Source organism: Antechinus flavipes, chromosome 2 (assembly GCF_016432865.1).
Source record: "Antechinus flavipes isolate AdamAnt ecotype Samford, QLD, Australia chromosome 2, AdamAnt_v2, whole genome shotgun sequence".
NCBI lineage: Eukaryota > Metazoa > Chordata > Mammalia > Dasyuromorphia > Dasyuridae > Antechinus > Antechinus flavipes.
This window is the reverse complement of record NC_067399.1, coordinates 49374090-49392052: the sequence shown is the minus strand read 5'-3', so window position 1 is coordinate 49392052 and position 17963 is coordinate 49374090. Positions and strand designations below refer to the sequence as shown.

The 17963-nt window shown below is 39.8% G+C and overlaps 2 protein-coding genes across 2 annotated transcripts in view; one reads left to right on the top strand and one right to left on the bottom strand.

Annotated features, from left to right (window-relative positions):
* The window catches only part of CHMP1A (charged multivesicular body protein 1A), a 19233-nt gene extending 12145 nt beyond the window's left edge, over positions 1–7088 (bottom strand). Inside the window, exons 1-2 of the mRNA XM_051974759.1 lie at positions 6998–7088; positions 3949–3968 (exon numbers count right to left, since the gene is read on the bottom strand). Of these exons, the coding sequence (XP_051830719.1) occupies positions 3949–3968; positions 6998–7004 (27 nt within the window). The 5' untranslated portion in view covers positions 7005–7088. The remainder of the gene's footprint in view (positions 1–3948; positions 3969–6997) is intronic.
* On the top strand, positions 7003–17963 carry SPATA33 (spermatogenesis associated 33). The gene is made up of 3 exons (XM_051974758.1): positions 7003–7300; positions 10186–10356; positions 17537–17963. The coding sequence occupies exons 1-3, from the start codon at positions 7003–7005 to the stop codon at positions 17773–17775; spliced, it is 708 nt and encodes a 235-aa protein (XP_051830718.1). The 3' UTR covers positions 17776–17963.

The window sequence follows — 17963 nt, the reverse complement described above, 5'->3', positions numbered from 1 at the left end:
AATCACATCAGTCTCTGACAATTAAGGAATATTCATTGTTATATGGGACTCATCTGCCTCTTAAGAGATCTGAATCACTCCAAATTTGATCTCCACCAAGGGGAGACATAAGGACAGAAAACATCTTGGGGAGACTGGCACCAGGTTAAGCTGGTTGGGACTTATAAACAACAAGTAGATGTATCCCAGGAGCTGACTGCATCCATTTAAACCACATCTTTAAATTAGACAGGAGGGATGAATGAATTAATAAATTAACACAACTCCAGAGAAATGTAGCTTGACAAAATGGGGAACAGGGTCCATTACAGCTAAGAATTAATACAGAGAAATTAGAGGTAATGTAAATGTTTATCTTTTCACATGATAATTTCCTTAAAAAGAACAAAATGAAGTCTTTGGATACAGTGGGGAAAAGTAGAAGGGTATCTACTATTATCTCAGTTGTCACTCAGTGGGACCAATATCATATGTTTAGTCACTGTTATAAATAATCCATGCTAGTTCTATTAAATGAGAAATATTTTCAATTCCTGATCCAATTAAGAGGAAAAAAACCTCATCAAAATCAGTGACTATAAATTGTTCTTAAGGAAAGAGAATTACTTCTTAAAATACCCAATACCTACCAGAACTCTACATTAATGTTTTTAATGCCTTAACAGCAGCTATTAACATACCCTGGGAACCTTGAACTGCTTGCAATGTATTAAGAGAACTGGTCAGTGACCTAAAGCAGCATCAAGTTTCAGACACAGTTACCAGTTAATTTTTTTTTTTTTTAAGGAGAAGGGGAAAAAAAAAAAAAAGGGCAGCTAAATGGCACAGTGGATAGAGTACCAACTGTGAAGTCAGGAGGACCTGAGTTCAAATCTATCCTATAACACTTACTAGCTATGGGACTCTGGGCAAGTCACAACCCCAATTGTCTTGCAATATATATATATTGCACATATTTAAAATATATCAGATTATTTGCTCTTTTGGGGAGAGGAAGGTAAGAAAGAAAGAGAGAAAAATTTGGAACACGAAATCTTACAAAAATGAATGTTGAAAACTAGCTTCATATATATTTGGAAAAATAAAATACTACTGAGGGGGGAAAAAAAGAGGCCCAAGGCTCATCCAAATCAGAAACTCCACCTTCACAACACGAAAACACACAAAACACATCCCTCTATAATTTCCTTCCACTATCACCAAAGTGGATTTTGACGGGACTATCCATGGCTTGTTGCTTAGCAACAAATTATTTTCTACATACCCTTCTCAAGGGGCAGGCTGCCCTTTTGTAACATTCTCTCTCCAACTATTTCTTTTCCCTGAAACAGTTCTGTTTCTCATATTGTAGTCTTGGTTCTCTGTTAATCAAAGGTATATCTGATATTCATTTTAAATACAATGTGGAAAGGGAAAGATTGGAAGTGGAAAGGAAGGGGAACACACAAAACATGATCTGCTCTGGGCTCCTGTGCTATAAAGAATATTTCTTCTCCAGTCTCACCTTCCAAAGAAGCCAGGCATTAATTCTTTATAGATTAGAGGAGTAAAGATCCTTAGAAATCATCTCATACGACCCTGTCATTTAAGAAATGGGGAAACTGGAGGTCAGAGAGGTAAAGCATTTCTCTCAAGGTAATAACAACTTAATAGAGTGAGAACAGAGCTCAGATCGCGTGGTTTGAAGTTCTCTATGTTCTTTCCATATCACTGTTTGGCTTCAATCTGTATGATATAAAGCACCACTCAGTCTGAACCTTTTTGAGGGTTCTATTTTTTTTTAATTGAAGTTTTTAATTTTCAAAACATATGCAAGGATAATTTTTCAACATCGACTCTTGCAAAATCTTGTGTCCCAATTTTTCTTCCCCTTCCTCCCACCGTCTCCCCTAGATGGCAAGTAATCCAATACATGTTAAACATGTTAAAAATATATGTAAATCGAATATAGGCATACATTTTATACAATTATCTTGTTGCACAAGAAAAATCTGATCAAAATGGAAGAAAAATGAGAAAGAAAAGAAAACTGAAGCAAACAACAAAAGAAATGAAAATGCTATGTTGTGAACCACACTCAGTTCCCACAATCCTCTCTCAAGGTGTAAATGGCTCTCTCTTCATCACAAGATCATTGAAACTGGCTTCAATCATCTCATTGTTGAGAAGAGCCATGTCCATCAGAATTGATCATTGTATAATCTTGCTGCTGCCATGTACAATGATCTCCTAGTTCTGCTCATTTCACTCAGCATCAGTTCTTGTAAGTCTCTCCAGGTCTCTCTAAAATCATCCTGCTAGTTGTTTCTTACAGAACAATGGTATTCCATAGCTGAAATAATTTATTCAGCCAATCTCCAATTGATGGGCATCCACTCGGTTTTCAGTTTCTGGCCGCTACAAAAAGGGCTGCCACAAACATTTTTGCACATGGGAATCCTTTTCCCTTTTTGATGATCTCTTGGGATACAAGTCCAATAAAGACACTGCTGGATCAAAGGTTATGCATTTTGACAGCCCTTTGAGTACAGTTCCAAATTGTTCTCCAGAACAGTTGGATCAGTTCACAACTCCACCAACAATGTATCAGTGTCTCAGTTTTCCCATATCCTCTCCAACATTTGTCATTATCTTTTCCTGTCATCTTAGCCAATCTGAGAAGTGTGTAGTGGTACCTCAGAGTTGTTTTAATGTACATTTCTCTGATCAATAGTGATTTAGCACAACTTTTCATATAACTAGTTTCATTTCTTCATCTGAAAACTGTCTGCTCATATCCGTTGGAGGATCTTATTTTTAGAGGTTAAATCTTTTTTATATGATTTATAATCAACCTCAAGGCTTCTAGTATATACTTTAATAATATGGTTTTCAACAATATGGAAACTCCTAGATAAGTATCTCAAAACTTGTTTTAAGAATGATGCTAATGTCCTTGATAGAAAATTATCCCAGAAGGCCAGATGTATAATCTTATACTAATTTCTAGGTTGTACAGCACAGTGCCTGGCAATAGCAAAGCAATTAATAAATTCTTGATTCCATATTTATTTTAAGTGGCTACATAACTATAAAATCTGAACTCATTATCTCATTCATTTTGAAGATGATGGGATAATCATCATACAAGATGTCATTAACCCAGATCAATCTTGAAGTAACCTCAGAATTTTAGTTTGTGGGCAGCCAAACCAATTCACTATTTGAATCTAGATTTAGTGGTACTAAATGAGTAAGTCAAAAGAACAAAGAAAGGACAGAAATCTGTCTTGCTGCTGCTTCTTCTCCTTTTTTTTTCTTATCTGTTTTCCTATCCAAAAACTACATTGTATTTCCCAGAGTATCTAGCTGATTAAGAGGACCTATGCAATAATATCTCCAGTAGGTTTTAGGCCAAAAATTACTTAGAGAATACAAAACAGACACGACCTCCACATGTCAGATTACCATATATAGGGAGAGACCAAAACACATGTAAGTAGTAGTCTACTGTGGTTTAACTAAGAAAGCCAAAATTCAGGTGGAAGGAAAAGGCTTAGCTATCATGAAATCTCTTTGAAATGTGATACTAATGGATTTACTGCCATTTAGAAGCTAAGAGGCAACAGAAAGGATTAGTATAGGAGTCAAGTTGTGTTTCTTAAAGATAAGATGCTCAATCTTTTCTGGGTGAATCAAGCTATCCTGCTTTTGCTCAGATGTAGACTAGAAAAGGGATAAGCCATCAAGCCAAGGAAGAATTCCTTCTTGTCAGCAGCATAATTTTTCCAAAGCATCACACAAATTAATCATCAGGGCCACAGATCATTTAAGATTTTTCTAGTATATGACACTATACCATGAACAGCCACAAATCATTTGAGATTTTTCTAATATGTGACACTATACTATGAATATTTACCAATCAGTATGCCAAGATTAAGGGGGCAAAGATCTTTCAGTACATACCTTCAACTGGAACAGGGTATCTGAAAAGAGAAAAAAACATGGTTTAAGGATTTTAGAAGTGATTAAAAGACTACAGCTTTTTCAGGGACAGGTTTCTATATCCAAGAAGCACTAGCATGCTTTTTGATGCTAAGAGAACTAAAGGTCAATCAATAAACATATATATTTAATAGAATTCCAAAATTATACTGAGAAGGAATTTTATGTTATCTTGTTCACCCATCTCATTTTACAGATAAGGAAAATAAAGCCCAGAGAAGTGAAATTATTGCCCCCAAATCACAAAGGTATTAAGCACCAAAGCACATGTCCTGTCTTATGGGTCCATTCCACAGTATCCCATTAGTGGGCTCTCCCTACTCTTTTCCAGGCAGTTAAAAGTTAAGTTGAATGGCTCACTGGCTGAGGATTTTCCTTTCAAACTTTATGAACAAAGGAAAATAATAAAAAAGTAGGGTAATGCTGTATATGGCATCAGAAAGTCCCAAATGTAGAATATGGGAAGATAATGGTTTGGTAGTGTCAGAAATTGTTTTGTTTATTTTCTGGCTATTCCACTCCATGCATATTTAGCTACTTTTACAAAGAGATGCACAAGTAACTTAACAAGTCATTCAGATATGAAGTATTGGCCAAAGTATTTTCCCTGTTTACCAAATAAGGAAAAAAATTTTTAGAAGGTACAAATAATTCATTGCTGTGATTGAAGTCTCCCAAACAGTGAGGGTGGAGGTGCTTCTGCTATCTATAGAACACAGTCATTGCCCTAAGCATTCAGCAGCTACAGGTAAATAAACCAGTCTAATCAATGCCACAGACTACTGCATCGATCTCAGCAGAAGTCCACAACACTGGAGGAAATTCCGTTTTAAAAGAAAAAGGTTTCTTCATCTTAAGAGGGAGTGACCTACTGTTGAGTAAAATTGGGTTTGGGAACATGAAAGAGAATGCTATGCAATATTATGATGATGAAGCTTGACCCTTGTTCCTCAGAAGAAATAAAGCACCCCCTTGTCTCCTTTTTGTGGGGCAAGCAAGGGAAGTCCAAGAAAGATAGATTTGAGATAATGCACATGCTGTCAGACTCTAGTTAAATTGTACTGCTTTCTTTTCTTTGCTAAAGGGATACCCTAGGAGTAGGAGGATATACAAAAATTAAAGTGACCTTTGATCCAGCAGTATTACTATTGGGCTTATATCCCAAAAAGATTTTAAAGAAGGGAAAAGGACCCATATGTGCAAAAATGTTGGTGGAAGCCCTTTTTGTAGTGGCTAGAAACTGGAAATTGAATGAATGCCCATCAATTGGAGAATGGCTTAATAAGCTGTGGTATCTGAATGTTATGGAATATTATTGTTCTGTAAGAAGTGATCAGTAGGATGATTTCAGAGGCTCTCCGCCTGGAGAGACTTAAATGAACTGATGCTAAGTGAAATGAGCAGAACTAGGAGATCATTATACACTTCAACAATACTGTATAATGATCACTTCTGATGGACATGGCCATCTTCAACAATGAGATGAACCAAATCTATTCCAATAAAGCAGTAATGACCTGAACCAGCTACACCCAGGGAAAGAACTTTGGGAAATGAGCGTGGACCACAACATAGTATTTCCACTCCTTCTGTTTTGTCTGCTTGCATTTTTGATTTCCTTCTCAGGTTATTTTTTACCTTTTTTCTAAATCTGATTTTTCTTGTGCAGCAAGATAATTATAAATATGTATACATATGTTGTATTTAACATATACTTTAACATATTTAGCATGTGTTGGATCACCTGCCATCTAGGGGAGAGCTCGGTCAGTGAAAGTAGGGGAAAAGTTAGAACAGAAGGTTTTGCAAGGGTCAATGTTGAAAAATTACCCGTGCATATGTTTTGTAAATAAAAAGCTATAATAATAAAAAAAAGAAAGAAGCAGACAAACATTTACTTCAAATTGCAAAACTAACCACATCTATCATACAAATCTGGGACAAAGGTTAAGCAGGGGAAAATGTATTAGCAAAATCATGAGGAACTTAAAAAAAAAAATTAAAGTGAGTTCAAAATGTCAATGCAAATTTTTAAAATGAAAACAAAACTGAGTTTAGACGAAATTACCCTGAGGCATTAATTGTACATGCATGGCTTTGTGACTGACACACCCCCTGGGAAATTTAGAAATCCAGACCTGGTGGAACAGGGAGAATCAAAAAGGATTTCTCATTCTGGTCTCAGCATTTTGGCAATAACAGCTTTCTGTCTTTTTGAAGTGAAAAAGTGATTTAAGAATGTTGAAAAAAGAATTCAAGAGTTGACACAAATAGCTGCCGAAATCCCTACCGAACCAGGTATTCCGGGACACCTTGGATGCCCATCCAGCCTCCGTGTGTTAGCAGACACAGTCTTCCCATCCTTGGGAACCTAGTTACTAAGGATGCCGTCTCGTACAGACCGGATAGGATGGCCTTTGCACACAGTAGGCACTTAATTACTTTCCGTAGCACAAGCTTCTCTCTACGGTGCCTCTCCCTTATTCACTCATTCGAGGGGGCAGGGACAGGAGGAGACAGCTTTAGAGACGGAGTCTTTCTTAGGCTTGCAAAGGTCCAACCCCAGCTTCCCGAACGGATGGTTACCCAGCTTGCTCCAAACATTACCGGGGATGGGGGAAGAAATGCCTCTAAGGGCGCATCAGATTCTATAATCAATCGATCGATAGATCGACGTTGATTAGGTTCCTCCAATGTAGCAGACACTGGGGCCACAGAAGTGCCTGCCTTCAGGGGGCTTACAGTCCGAGGTGGGAAGGAGAACAGAGAGAGGGACAACCGGCCCCGCAGCCCGCCCACCGAAATGGGGAGCCACCACGCCCCCTTCTCTCGCAACACTGTTCCCCCCCACCCGGTCGCACAGAGAACCCCGAGGTAAAAGAGGAAGGTGTGGAGGGATAGAGTCCCTCCACCGCCCTAGAGCCGAGTCCGAGAGGACACGGAGGCCGCTCCCCGCCCCTCAACGTCTAATTTCCTCAGCCGCGGGCTCCAACTAAGGACGGCCTCTTACCATCCATGGCGAACGTGCCGAAGCGGCGGCGCCTCAGAAACCGCGGGGCTGGGACAGAGGAGGGGAACTGGGAGGTGAGGGTGCTGTCAGACCAACGTCGGCGACCCAGCCGACCCTCGGCGCCTCAGACGGCACTTCCGGGAATGCCCTTCCTGGAGCCTCTTCTCTCTTCTCGCGAGAGAACGGCGCGGGACTCGTCCCGCCCCTTTCCTTCGTCCGCCCCCCGCCCATCTCCAGAGGACCATTCCGAGCCACGTGTGAGGGTACGCTCCGCCCACCTCCACAGGGCGGAGGCAAGGGGAGGTGCGTGCCCCGCGGGTGGGCGGGTCCCCCACGCAGTATAGAGTAGTGATGATGCCGGGATTTATTTGTGAGTCACACTGGACTTAGCTCGGGTAGAGGAGATGGGGCGGGCGTGGGGGTGAGGACGGGGATTCAGACCGAGCGCATGGTGAGGGGGAATGGATGAACCCACTTATGGGACTTAACAAAAGCAAAGACTCGGCAGGTAAAAAGGATGCCCCGCCCCAACGCCCAAGGGGCCAGCCCCTTCTCCTCCCCCACCCGCGGGTTCCCGCCCCCTCCAGCCCACTTATTAGGCGTTGCCTGTATACTGTTGGCTGGGCAAAAAGACAAGAACAAGGTCTCTATGTTAAAGACCACCATGGGCACACCCCATGTGTTATACGTATACACGGAACATGAGCAGAGGAAAAGCCCTTGGGGGTGCGGGTGGGGGGTCTTGGAAAGCCCTCCCCCAGAAAATAAAACAGGATGTTGAAGAGGCATTCCAGATTCGGGATATGGTGAATGGGGTGGATTTGTTTTGCTTGACCATATATTTGTCACAAAGTCTATTTTTCCTCCAATGTGGGGAAGTGGGAAGGGAAAAAAATTTTACATTTAAAAGAAAGAAATTAAAGAAAAAATTTTAAATTAAAAAGATTAAATTAAAAGAGTAAGTTTTATAGAGTGTTGTATTTGAAGAACTAGAGGTGGGCTATTGCAACTACAGTATATTAAAAGGAGTTAGGTAAAAAGACTGGCTTTAAATACCAAAGCCTGCTTTACATATAGTTGGTACTTAATAAATGCTTGTCGACTTGATTCTGGAAAAGGGAGCCCCTGGAGTTTATTGAGTGGGAGTGGGGTGACCTCCTCAATCCTGGGCTTTAGGAAGATCACTTTAATGATCGAATTGGATTCAACTGAGATTTAGAAGAGATTTGCACATAAGAATACTAAGCAGAAGGCCATTGCAATAGTGTAGATATGAGGCAGTATGGCCAAAACTCAAGGAAACATACAAGAGGTTTATGAAGGCAAAAAAAAGAAGACAACAAATTGGATATTTAGGATGAGTGAAAGTGAGGAATCAAAGATGACAATAAGATTACTCAACAGTAATAGCAAAGTTGGAAAGAATGGAGGATCTTTGTGAGAAATTTAGTGCATTCTCTTTTATATCTTGAGTTTAAGATATCTACTAGACATTCACCTGGAATTGTCCAAAAGAAAGTTGGGGATTTGGGTCTGGAGCTTCGGAGAGAGATTAGAGCTGGATACTGTAAATCTGGGAATCATCTATATTGAGATTGAACCAGTGGGAATCAAAATCACTTAGCAAGATTGCATGGAAGAAGAGGAAAGGGCCAAGAGTCAAACCCTTGGAAGACACCAGTTAGTGAGACTGACCTTGAAGAAGATATGTAAAAATATGTTTAAAAAAAAACTATAGCAGAATAAATAGAAAATAATGGAGAGAAGGCACTAATTAGGAAGGACTTCCTGTAGAAGATGGGAGCTTATAGTTGTCATCCAGTGGCATATTAGATACCTTCTGACCTAATAGGCTTATCTTCCTGTGTCATATCTTTTGTCATTTAAAAACTCCATGGGTTGGTTGTTTGTTTTTGGGGTGGTGGTGGTGGTTTGTTTGCTTTTTTTTTTTTTTTTTGGCTCAAGGTTATGCTTAACATTTTGCAGTCCAGACTTTAGCAATATGTGAACAGAGAATTACTGGACATGCTGTGTGAATCACAAAATATTCGTCAAGGAAATTCAGCAGACATTTACTTGTCACATGTAGGGAGCTGTCCTAAGTGCTGGAGATAAGACAACTCGTTCTCTGAGAGGCATGATAATATTACAATAGTAATAAGAACCAGGTGAATTTAACCTATATTGGATTACTTGCTATCTAGGGGAGCTAGAAGAGAGAGGAGGAAAAAAATTTTGGAACACAAGATTTTACAAAGGTGAATGCTAAAAACTATTTTTGCATGTATTTGGAAAAAATAAAAAGCTATTATCATTTTTTAAAAAAATCTAATGTGTGGCAAAGTGATTTAGAGACTGGCTTTGCTGTTGGGATATGCTGGTTTCAAGTACCCCTTGACTCATTTTATATGTCCATGGTCAATTCCCTTAACCTTTCACAGCCCAAGCCATTCCATAAGAGACTGTTAGAGAAAAGTTATTTATCTACTTTGGTAGAGAAAATTCTCACACAGAAGTTCCAAAACAGAAAATAATACCATTTATATAACCTCTTTAGACTTACAAAGTACATGTACAATTTATATTTTTAAAGTGTGGGATGTGAAATATAGGAAAAAAATAGGAAAAAAAACCTTTTTTGTTAACAAGGGTTAGGGTTAGGAGAGGAAATGACTACCAAATGCTATAGGTGTCTGTGCAAATGAATGAAATGGAAATGAGTTCATAGGATCTAACTGTCAGACCAGTGGACAAAACTGTGCTCTTTCCTGAAGAAAGCAATAGCTCAGAGTTGGAAAGTCAGCTAATCCAACATCCACATAAATAAAAATCCCCCTACTTAAAAGGAAGGTGCTTAAAGACCTCCAGTGACAGGTCAATCTTCCAAAATACTCAATTCATTTGATGTAATCGTTTTTAGTTGTTGGAAGGATTTCCTTACATGAAGCCTCTCTCTGAGACCATTCTAACTTCCATCTCACTAATTGTCATCACTGGTAGTAGCAAACCGAACAATTTTTTTTCTTACACTATTCCCATGCAAATAGCCATGTATATCTAAAGAAATAAGCATTTCCTCCTTGATTAGCCACTCTATCGTGGATCTCATTGGGGAACAGAAGAGGCAAATTATTCATTGCCTTCATCCAGTTATTTATTTATCTTCTTACTTATTTGTTTATTTCCAGATGCATCCAGTGCTTCCGTTAAATCCAAGAAGAGTCACGACAGACGTGGGGAGAGACAATCAACAAGTAAAACAAACACCCGCATCAACAACTCAATTTCCTCTGCTTCCAGCAGTTATGATGGACAATTGAAACCAAGTGTAAAATCTTCACGCCATGTTAATAAAGCTGGTAGGAAACATCTAATGGGATCTATTTAAATTAGGAAAGATATGGCTAGGGTAGAAGGCATACCTTTTGGGTTTCATTTCAACAAATATTGATAAAGCTACTAAAATGGAAGGCTTTGGGGAATCCCAAAACACATATGAGACTGGCAATATTTGCAAGGATCATACAATCTTAAGTAATTTGTGGTAGAGAGGACAAATATATATCATATATATATATTCAAATTATCATAATACAAGAGGACTGTGATGAAAAATGCAAAAGAGATTTTCAGACAATGTGCTTAAAAAAGCATTTTGATGAAACATCTAATTCACTTCTTATTATCAAGATTTGGGAAGATTTCACAGAAGAGTAGCTAATTAGAATAGAGTCTTTAAAGGGAAGAGGGGAATAAACATTTATATAACACAAATTATGTGTCAAGTACTGTGCTAAGTAAGCATTTTTAGAAATATTATCTCATTTGATCATCCTAGTAACCTTGGGAGATAGGAGCTATTTTTAGCATCCTATTTTACAGAAAAGAACACCAAGACAGATAGTTAAAGTGACTTGCCCATGATCACATAGCTAGTGTCTAAGGCAAAATTTGACCTTAGATCTTCCTGGTTCCAGACTTCATCTACTTTGCTGATGTAGCTGCCCCTGAAAGAAAGGATTTCAGCCGGTGGAAAGGAGACAAGGAAGTATAGTGTTCTGGTGGCTTTAAACAAGAACACAGAAGGAAATTATGATGAGAACAAATAAAAAACTTTGAGGATCAGGTGACATTAGGACTTGTCTGCCAGAAGGACACTTTGTCTTGAATTCAGTAAATGGTGTAGAGTTCCTGGGGGCTTTCTGAGGAGAAGAGCAACATGGTCAGAGGGTCCTTAGGAAGATGATTTAGTCCACACGTAAAGAAGCAGCCTGGAGGCAGAAGGGATAAATGAGGAGGTTCTAAACCAGGGAGGTTCCCAAGGGAATAGAAAGGACAGAGATAGGAGAGAAGGTACCTGGGTGGAAATGGTCATTGGGTCTCATGGAACCCATCTACCATGCCAAATGTCCCTTTTTCCCTCTCATCCTTGTTCCATCATCTTGTACTCCCAGTAGAAAACTCATCTCTGAGACTGGGGGAGCCTTCTCTCCTATCTCCATTCCCTGGGCCAAGAGGAGGAGGAAGCGACAGCTTTTTCTTTATGCTTCTAATTCTTCACTTTGCTACTTTTTTTCTTTTTCTTTTTCCTTTTTTTTTTTTTTTTTTTTTTTTTTGAGACTGAATCTCCCCATCTCGCTCAGGATACAAGTGAAGCTGCTACCACTAATCAGCACAGAAACTTTGACCCACTGTGTTTCTAACATGGGCTGACCTGCCCCTTCTGAGGAAGCTTAGTATCCCCTCTCCTTCCTCTCCACATGTTTAGTTAGTAGGGACACCCAATCAGCCTGAACTCCTAAGCTCAAGCAATTCACCAACCAGCCTCACCCAGTAATCAGGAGCACAGCATGTGCTGTGACATGAAGGCAGGCTCTCCCTTGGTCTCCATTACTTAGCAATCTCTCTTCTTTGAGATTCCCTTCTTCCATCTGTACCACTCTGTCTAGACCTTTCTGGTATTCATCTCTGTCCCCCTCAGTCGTTCTCACTCCTTTCCCAAGGTGTTAGGTAGCTAATACGGTATCTCCCTCCCCATCCCAGCCATCCCCCATATTCTTAGTGGATGTTCCCTGGCCTTCCAGTTCACCAATATCCTGAATGTATCTTCTCTACTTTCCAGCCAACCCTCTGAAGTTTTTCTCTGTCATCATCACCTCTTTTTCTTCCACCTCTCCCTTCATCTCCCTCCTGCTGCATCTGTTCTTTATCTTCACTGAGAACTCTAGTTCCTGTCTTTTGCTGTTCCCTCACTACCTTCTCTGACTCCACCTTTCTCCCTTCGTCCTGCTTTCTGTTTCATCTAGGGAACCATCTAGGCCCTCCCCGCCACCCCGAATCCCTTGTGCTAGTGTCAGCCATGCCCATGATGACCCCCCCGAGCCTGGGTTGTTCCCACCGTCTGACTTCTCTGCTCAGGCAGATTGGTTTCATGAGAAATCCATGTTCCATGACATCAACTGTGCCTCCACTATTGCTTAGTAGTAATCCTTTTTTTCTTCCCCACTAGACTCAAACAATCCCACACTGTTCCAGACCTCCTAGCCCCTCATGGTATACGTGTTCGATCTCCTTCCTTTTCTCCTCCTCACCCCTCCCTTCTTTCCTACTTTCCTCTCTTTTTTCCTTTCTCCCTCTCTCCTTCCCTGCCTATCTCCCGCCTTCTTTTCCTCCTTCCTTCCATCCCTCCATCCCTCTCTTCTCCTCACTCCTCTCTTTTTCCCTTCTTCTCTCCCTTCTTCCCTTCCCTTCTTTCCTCCCTTCTTCCCTTTCTCTCTCTCCTTCCCTGTCTCTCCCTCTCTCTCTGTCTCTTCCTTCCCCATCCCTCTTTCCTCCCTTTTTCTTTTTCTTTCCTTCCTTCCTCTCTCTCCCTCTCTCTCTCTCGCTTTCCTTTTATCTCTTCCTTTCTCCCTCCCTCCCTCCCTCCCTCTTTCTTCCTTTTTCTTTCCCTTTATCTATCTTTCTCTCCCTCCCCCCTTTTTCTTTGTGTGTCTGTCTCTTTCTCTTTCTCTCTCTTACCCACTCCTCACTCTCCTCTTCCCCTTTATCTTTCCCTTCCCAGAGAACCTTATCTCTGAGCTAAGACTGATATCCTCCATCATGAGCTCCCTTTTCTCTCCCACTCCAAACTTTTCTAACTACCTTCAAAATCCTGATTCTCTTCTCTTCTGTTCCAGTCTCTGAAGTACATGTGATCCTTCTTTTTTGGCCAACACCTCTCCCTGTGCTTTCTATTTTATGCCATGCTGTCTCCTTAAGGAGTCATTCCCTCACTGTTCTTCAGTCCAGTGACTCCTTATTTGTGGCCTCCTTCTCCACTGCCTACAAACATGCCTCGGGCTCTCCATCAGCAAGGCTCCTTTAGTCTTATTACCATCTTCTCAAGTTGTTATCCTGCATCTCTTCTCCTTTTCACAGCCAAATTCTAGAAGCAGCCATATACCCTCACTCACAGCCAAATTCTAGAAGCAGCCATATACCCTCACTTCCTTAGCTTCCATTCACTCCCCAATTGCAATCTGGCTTCTGACCTTACTACTCCTTTGAAATTGCTTCTTCAAGGTCTTAAATAATCTCTTAAATTCAAGAACAGTGGCATTTTCTCAGTCTTCATTCTCTTTGACTGCTTTCAAACATTTGATGCTGTTATCCTCCTCCTGGATCCTCCCTTCTCTTACCTTCTGGGAATACTGCTCCCCTCAGTTCTCCTTCTGTTTCTCTAAGCCCTCCTCCTTTGTTGTCATTATTGAATTATTAGCCAAACCTTGCCTTCTAACTTTGGGGATACCTCAGAGCTTTGTCCTAATTCCTTTTCTCCTCTCTCATTATCCCTTTTCTTGTCAATCTCAACTCCCCTAGGTTCAGTGATCACCTTAGCACTCCTATTCTGTTGAGAGCATCCCATCTGTTCAATCATTTTGGTTCTTAACCTCAGAATCACTCTTGATACACATGCTGATTACATGCTTTTTGTAGATGAAAGGAAAGAGAGAGAGAGAAAGAGAGAGAGAGATGTTCAAAGTGCACATGAGAAAAGGAGTGATAGATAAAGCAAACTCATGGACAAGCTGGGAGGGGAAAGGATTTAAAGTTTAATTGTAGCTTTCTGTTGATGTTTGCTTGCATTTTGTTTTCCTTCTCAGGTTTTTTTTTTCTTAGATCCAATTTTTCTTATACAGCAAGATAACTGTATAAATATGTGTGTATATATATGTGGGATTTAACATGTATTGGACTACCTGCCATCTAGGGGAGGAAGGGGGAGAAAGAAGGGGAAATTTGGAACAGAAGGTTTTGCAAGGGTTAATGGTGATTTTTCAACATCACCCATTGCATATGTTTTATAAATAAAAAGCTTTAATAAACAATAAAATAAAATAAATAAAGTTTAATTGTAAGAAGCCTGTTATCTTAGGCAAGAAGGAGGACTACCTCTTCCTCAGAGATTAGAACAGATGATGACATTGAGAGATTTAGACACCTAGAAGAACAGACTGACCAGGATTGATATACTTTTTCAGTCTTTTCAAGAAATTAGAAAGCAAAGTCAGAAGGTGAGAGAGAAAGTTGGGGACTTGAGAAGACATTTTATTATAGACATTGCATGGAGAGTACTAGTTAATAAAAGAAAAAGAAAAAAAAGATTGCCATGGAATGATAGTATACTGGTGAGATTAGCTAGAACATAAATTGAAAAAGGCTCTAATCAGTACATTTCCATGATTTCATGATTTTAACTGTGTTTGGTTTCTTAAGGAGTTAAGGGGCAGATGTTAAAGTTATTCAGAACTGAAAGTTAGAAATCTAGGAATGTCCAAAATTTAAAGGAGAGAGAACATTCCTAAACTGGCTGACCACTGAATGTATAATTATTAAGACCAGGCAATGAGACAAGTGAGTCCAGGACAGCATTAACAAGCTGGGGAAATGAACAGATCAAGGGACAAAAGATCCTGATAAGGCTGAGAAAAGAGACTCTGAAGAGGGGAGGGATAAGGTATGGCAAGACAGGAGATTGTGGGACGATAAGAAAATCTTACAAGAGTAACAAGCCCCATAGGATCATTGAGTGAATCCAGAATGGCAAGAATATGACAGTATACCAGAGAAATAAGAATCATGACTTCTGCCCCTCTAGTTTCCCTCTTCCAGGACTTTGGTCACTCTGTTCCCTTCCTAATCTTTCTTCATCTCTTAACCTTTTCCTTATTCTTGAAAATGAAAGCTACCTCTTCCACAAAGATTTCTTGGAGGCAATCTTAACCCTCCCCTTACACAGAATTTTGCTTTGTTCCTTCTTAATGCCTAGTAAGGCAGATAGAGCCCTGACTAGTCAAAGGAATAATTAAAATCTTGCCTCCTTCAGGCAATTCAGCTTCTAGAATTTGGCTGTAAAAAGGAGAAGAGAGGCAGGATGATAACTTGAGAGGATGGTAATAGGACCAAAGGAGCCTTGCTGAGAATCCAAGGCATTTCAACGTCCACTGAATCAGGAGAGAACAAAGTTTAATAATAATAAGAAGAAGAAGAAATAGTCCTGGAAGACTCTACAGATAGAGATATAGCTCACTCTGTTACTACACACAGTATTCCCTAGATAGTTTCCTAGATCTGGAGCTGGTAGATATCTCAGGAACCATTTAGTTCAGCCCGACTCTCCATGTTATAGTCTAGGAGATGGAATGCAGGGAGTTTAAATGACCCAATCAGAAATTTGCTTTGTGCACTTGGTATTAAGCCTGTGGTGCAAACTGGGGAATATATAGTATCTCTTTCTCATTTTCTTTCTTCTCTGTGCCTGTTGTCCTGTAACTATGTTAAGTCTATGTCTTAAATGTTGTCTTTCTTGAGGAAAAGGTATATAGAGAAATAGTTACACTCAATTTTCTGGTAGAATTGCAAATTGGTAGAATTATTTTGGAGAACAATCATTACAGGAGTTTTAAATATAATCTTATCCTTTGAATGAATAATTCCATTATTGGAACTATTATAGCCTGAGAATAGTAGTAAAAGGGGGAAAAATAGCTCAAATATTTGTAGTATAATGCTTGCTATAAATATTTGAACAAATCATTATTATAATTATGAAAAACTGAAAGAACCTAATCATTTAATAACCACATAGTGGCTAAACAAATTATGCTGTAACAATGTAATTGATTAGTGTAACCTTATGGAATAGTATAATATAATTCAAAATGACAAATATGGGAAATACAAAGAAATGAGAAAACAGATGAGTGAATTGCAAGTAAAGAACATAAAACCAATCAGTATGCTCCAACCAGAGCTTTGGAAACAGAAAATATATGTGCTCACATAAGGATGGACAAACAAATCCAGAGTCTGAAAGGGACAACATAGTAGAAGGGAAAGAACATTTCTGGTCAGGGTGCAGAATGAAACCGCCTTTTCAAGGTTGGCCAGTATATGGATAGTGAGAGACATATAAAAGGACAGCAATTATACATTTTTAAATGAATAGAAGAAAAGGGAAAATACAGAAGAAGTTACCTATAGACACCTTTCTTTTTTAAAAGCAATGTAATAGAAACTCACAATTTCTTAGATTAATTATGTGCTGTTCATATGTTATTTTTTGTCTGTGGGAGAGCCTCTTTGGTTAATTAACCATTCACTTAACAATGTTTAAACTGGATAGGTCCGCCATGCCTTTGTCCAGGACATCCAAAGTTAGAGTCACTCAGAGCACTTTCAGTCCTTCAGCAGCATAGAAAATACTGGATTTAGTTTCTACCTAGCAAGAATTAGACCTTTCAGAGACAGCTTCTTCCCATGAGTGCTTCCAGACTTGGAAAATTCCTATTGCTCTCCCTAACTCCCCATCCTTGGTTGGCAAAGCCCCTGAAAGTAGCTCAGTGAGGGAACTCACTGCTGTTCTAGGAATCTCGAATCTCTCACTGAATTCAGGAGATTGCCTTTGTGACCACTTGATGGGGACAAAGTGGTTAAGTTTCACATCTACTTAGTAATCACTGTGCTGTATATTTAAGGAGTAATGCCCTGAAAAACCCTATAGATAGAGATATAGCTCACTCTGTTACTCTACACAATATTCCCTAGATAGTTTCCTAGATCTGGAGCTGGTAGATATCTCAAGAACCATTTAGTTCAGCCCCTGACCCTCCATGTTATAGCTGAGGAAATGGGCCACAGGGAGTTTAAATGACCCAAGTCACTGAAGCAGGCAAGATTTTAATTATTCCTTTGACTATAGAGTCAGGGCTCTATCTGCCTTACCAGGCATTAGGAGCAAAGTTCTGTGTAAGGGGAAGTATAAGATTGCCTCCAGGAAATCTTCTTGGAAGAGATAGCTTTCATTTTTAAGAAAAAGGAAAAGGTTAGGAGATGAAGAGATGTAGGAGAGGAACAGAGTGATTCAAAGACCTGGAACAGGGAAAGCACAGCTAACCGAGTACCTGTCAATACCACTAGTCATTGGAATCATTGGGACACAACTGGCTGCTTTCTGTTTGAGTAATGCTTGAATTCTCTCCCCCACCTTCTTCTCTTTAGCTCGGGTTTCTGATTCAAGGGAAAGAAGGGGTGAGTCGAAAACAATTCTTATTCCCAAAATTGTTGTGACTCGAGCTTCCACCGAGACAGTTCATAGTCTATCACCAGAAGACGATGTGCAAAAGACCATAAAGGACCAGACTGACTACGGTCCCTACTACCGGCACAGGAGCCCCAGCACTGTGGAGGCATACACTAAAAATAAGCCTGACGGTCCAAAACAAAAACCATTCCTGTAGTGATCCTCTGAGATGCCTTCTTTGGAAACTAGCTGAAACTTTTCTGCCTCTTCTCTGTCAAGTAACCTCCACCTCGCTTCTCCCAGTTCCACGGGCAGTTTGGAGGAGACCAGGAATGACTCCTTAGAAAATGAACTGGGAAGCTTTGTTAAATAAACTCAAATAAATAAATGAATTTTGAAAATTGA

What these genes read in the sequence shown, in the direction of transcription:
- SPATA33 (XM_051974758.1), top strand. Translation starts at nt 7,003, where the DNA reads ATGGCGAACGTGCCGAAGCGGCGGCGCCTCAGAAACCGCGGGGCTGGG. An exon ending in CAGGGCGGAGGCAAGGGGAG is followed by an intron (nt 7,301 to 10,185) that starts GTGCGTGCCCCG and finishes GTTTATTTCCAG; the next exon opens with ATGCATCCAGTGCTTCCGTT. An exon ending in ACGCCATGTTAATAAAGCTG is followed by an intron (nt 10,357 to 17,536) that starts GTAGGAAACATC and finishes TCTTCTCTTTAG; the next exon opens with CTCGGGTTTCTGATTCAAGG.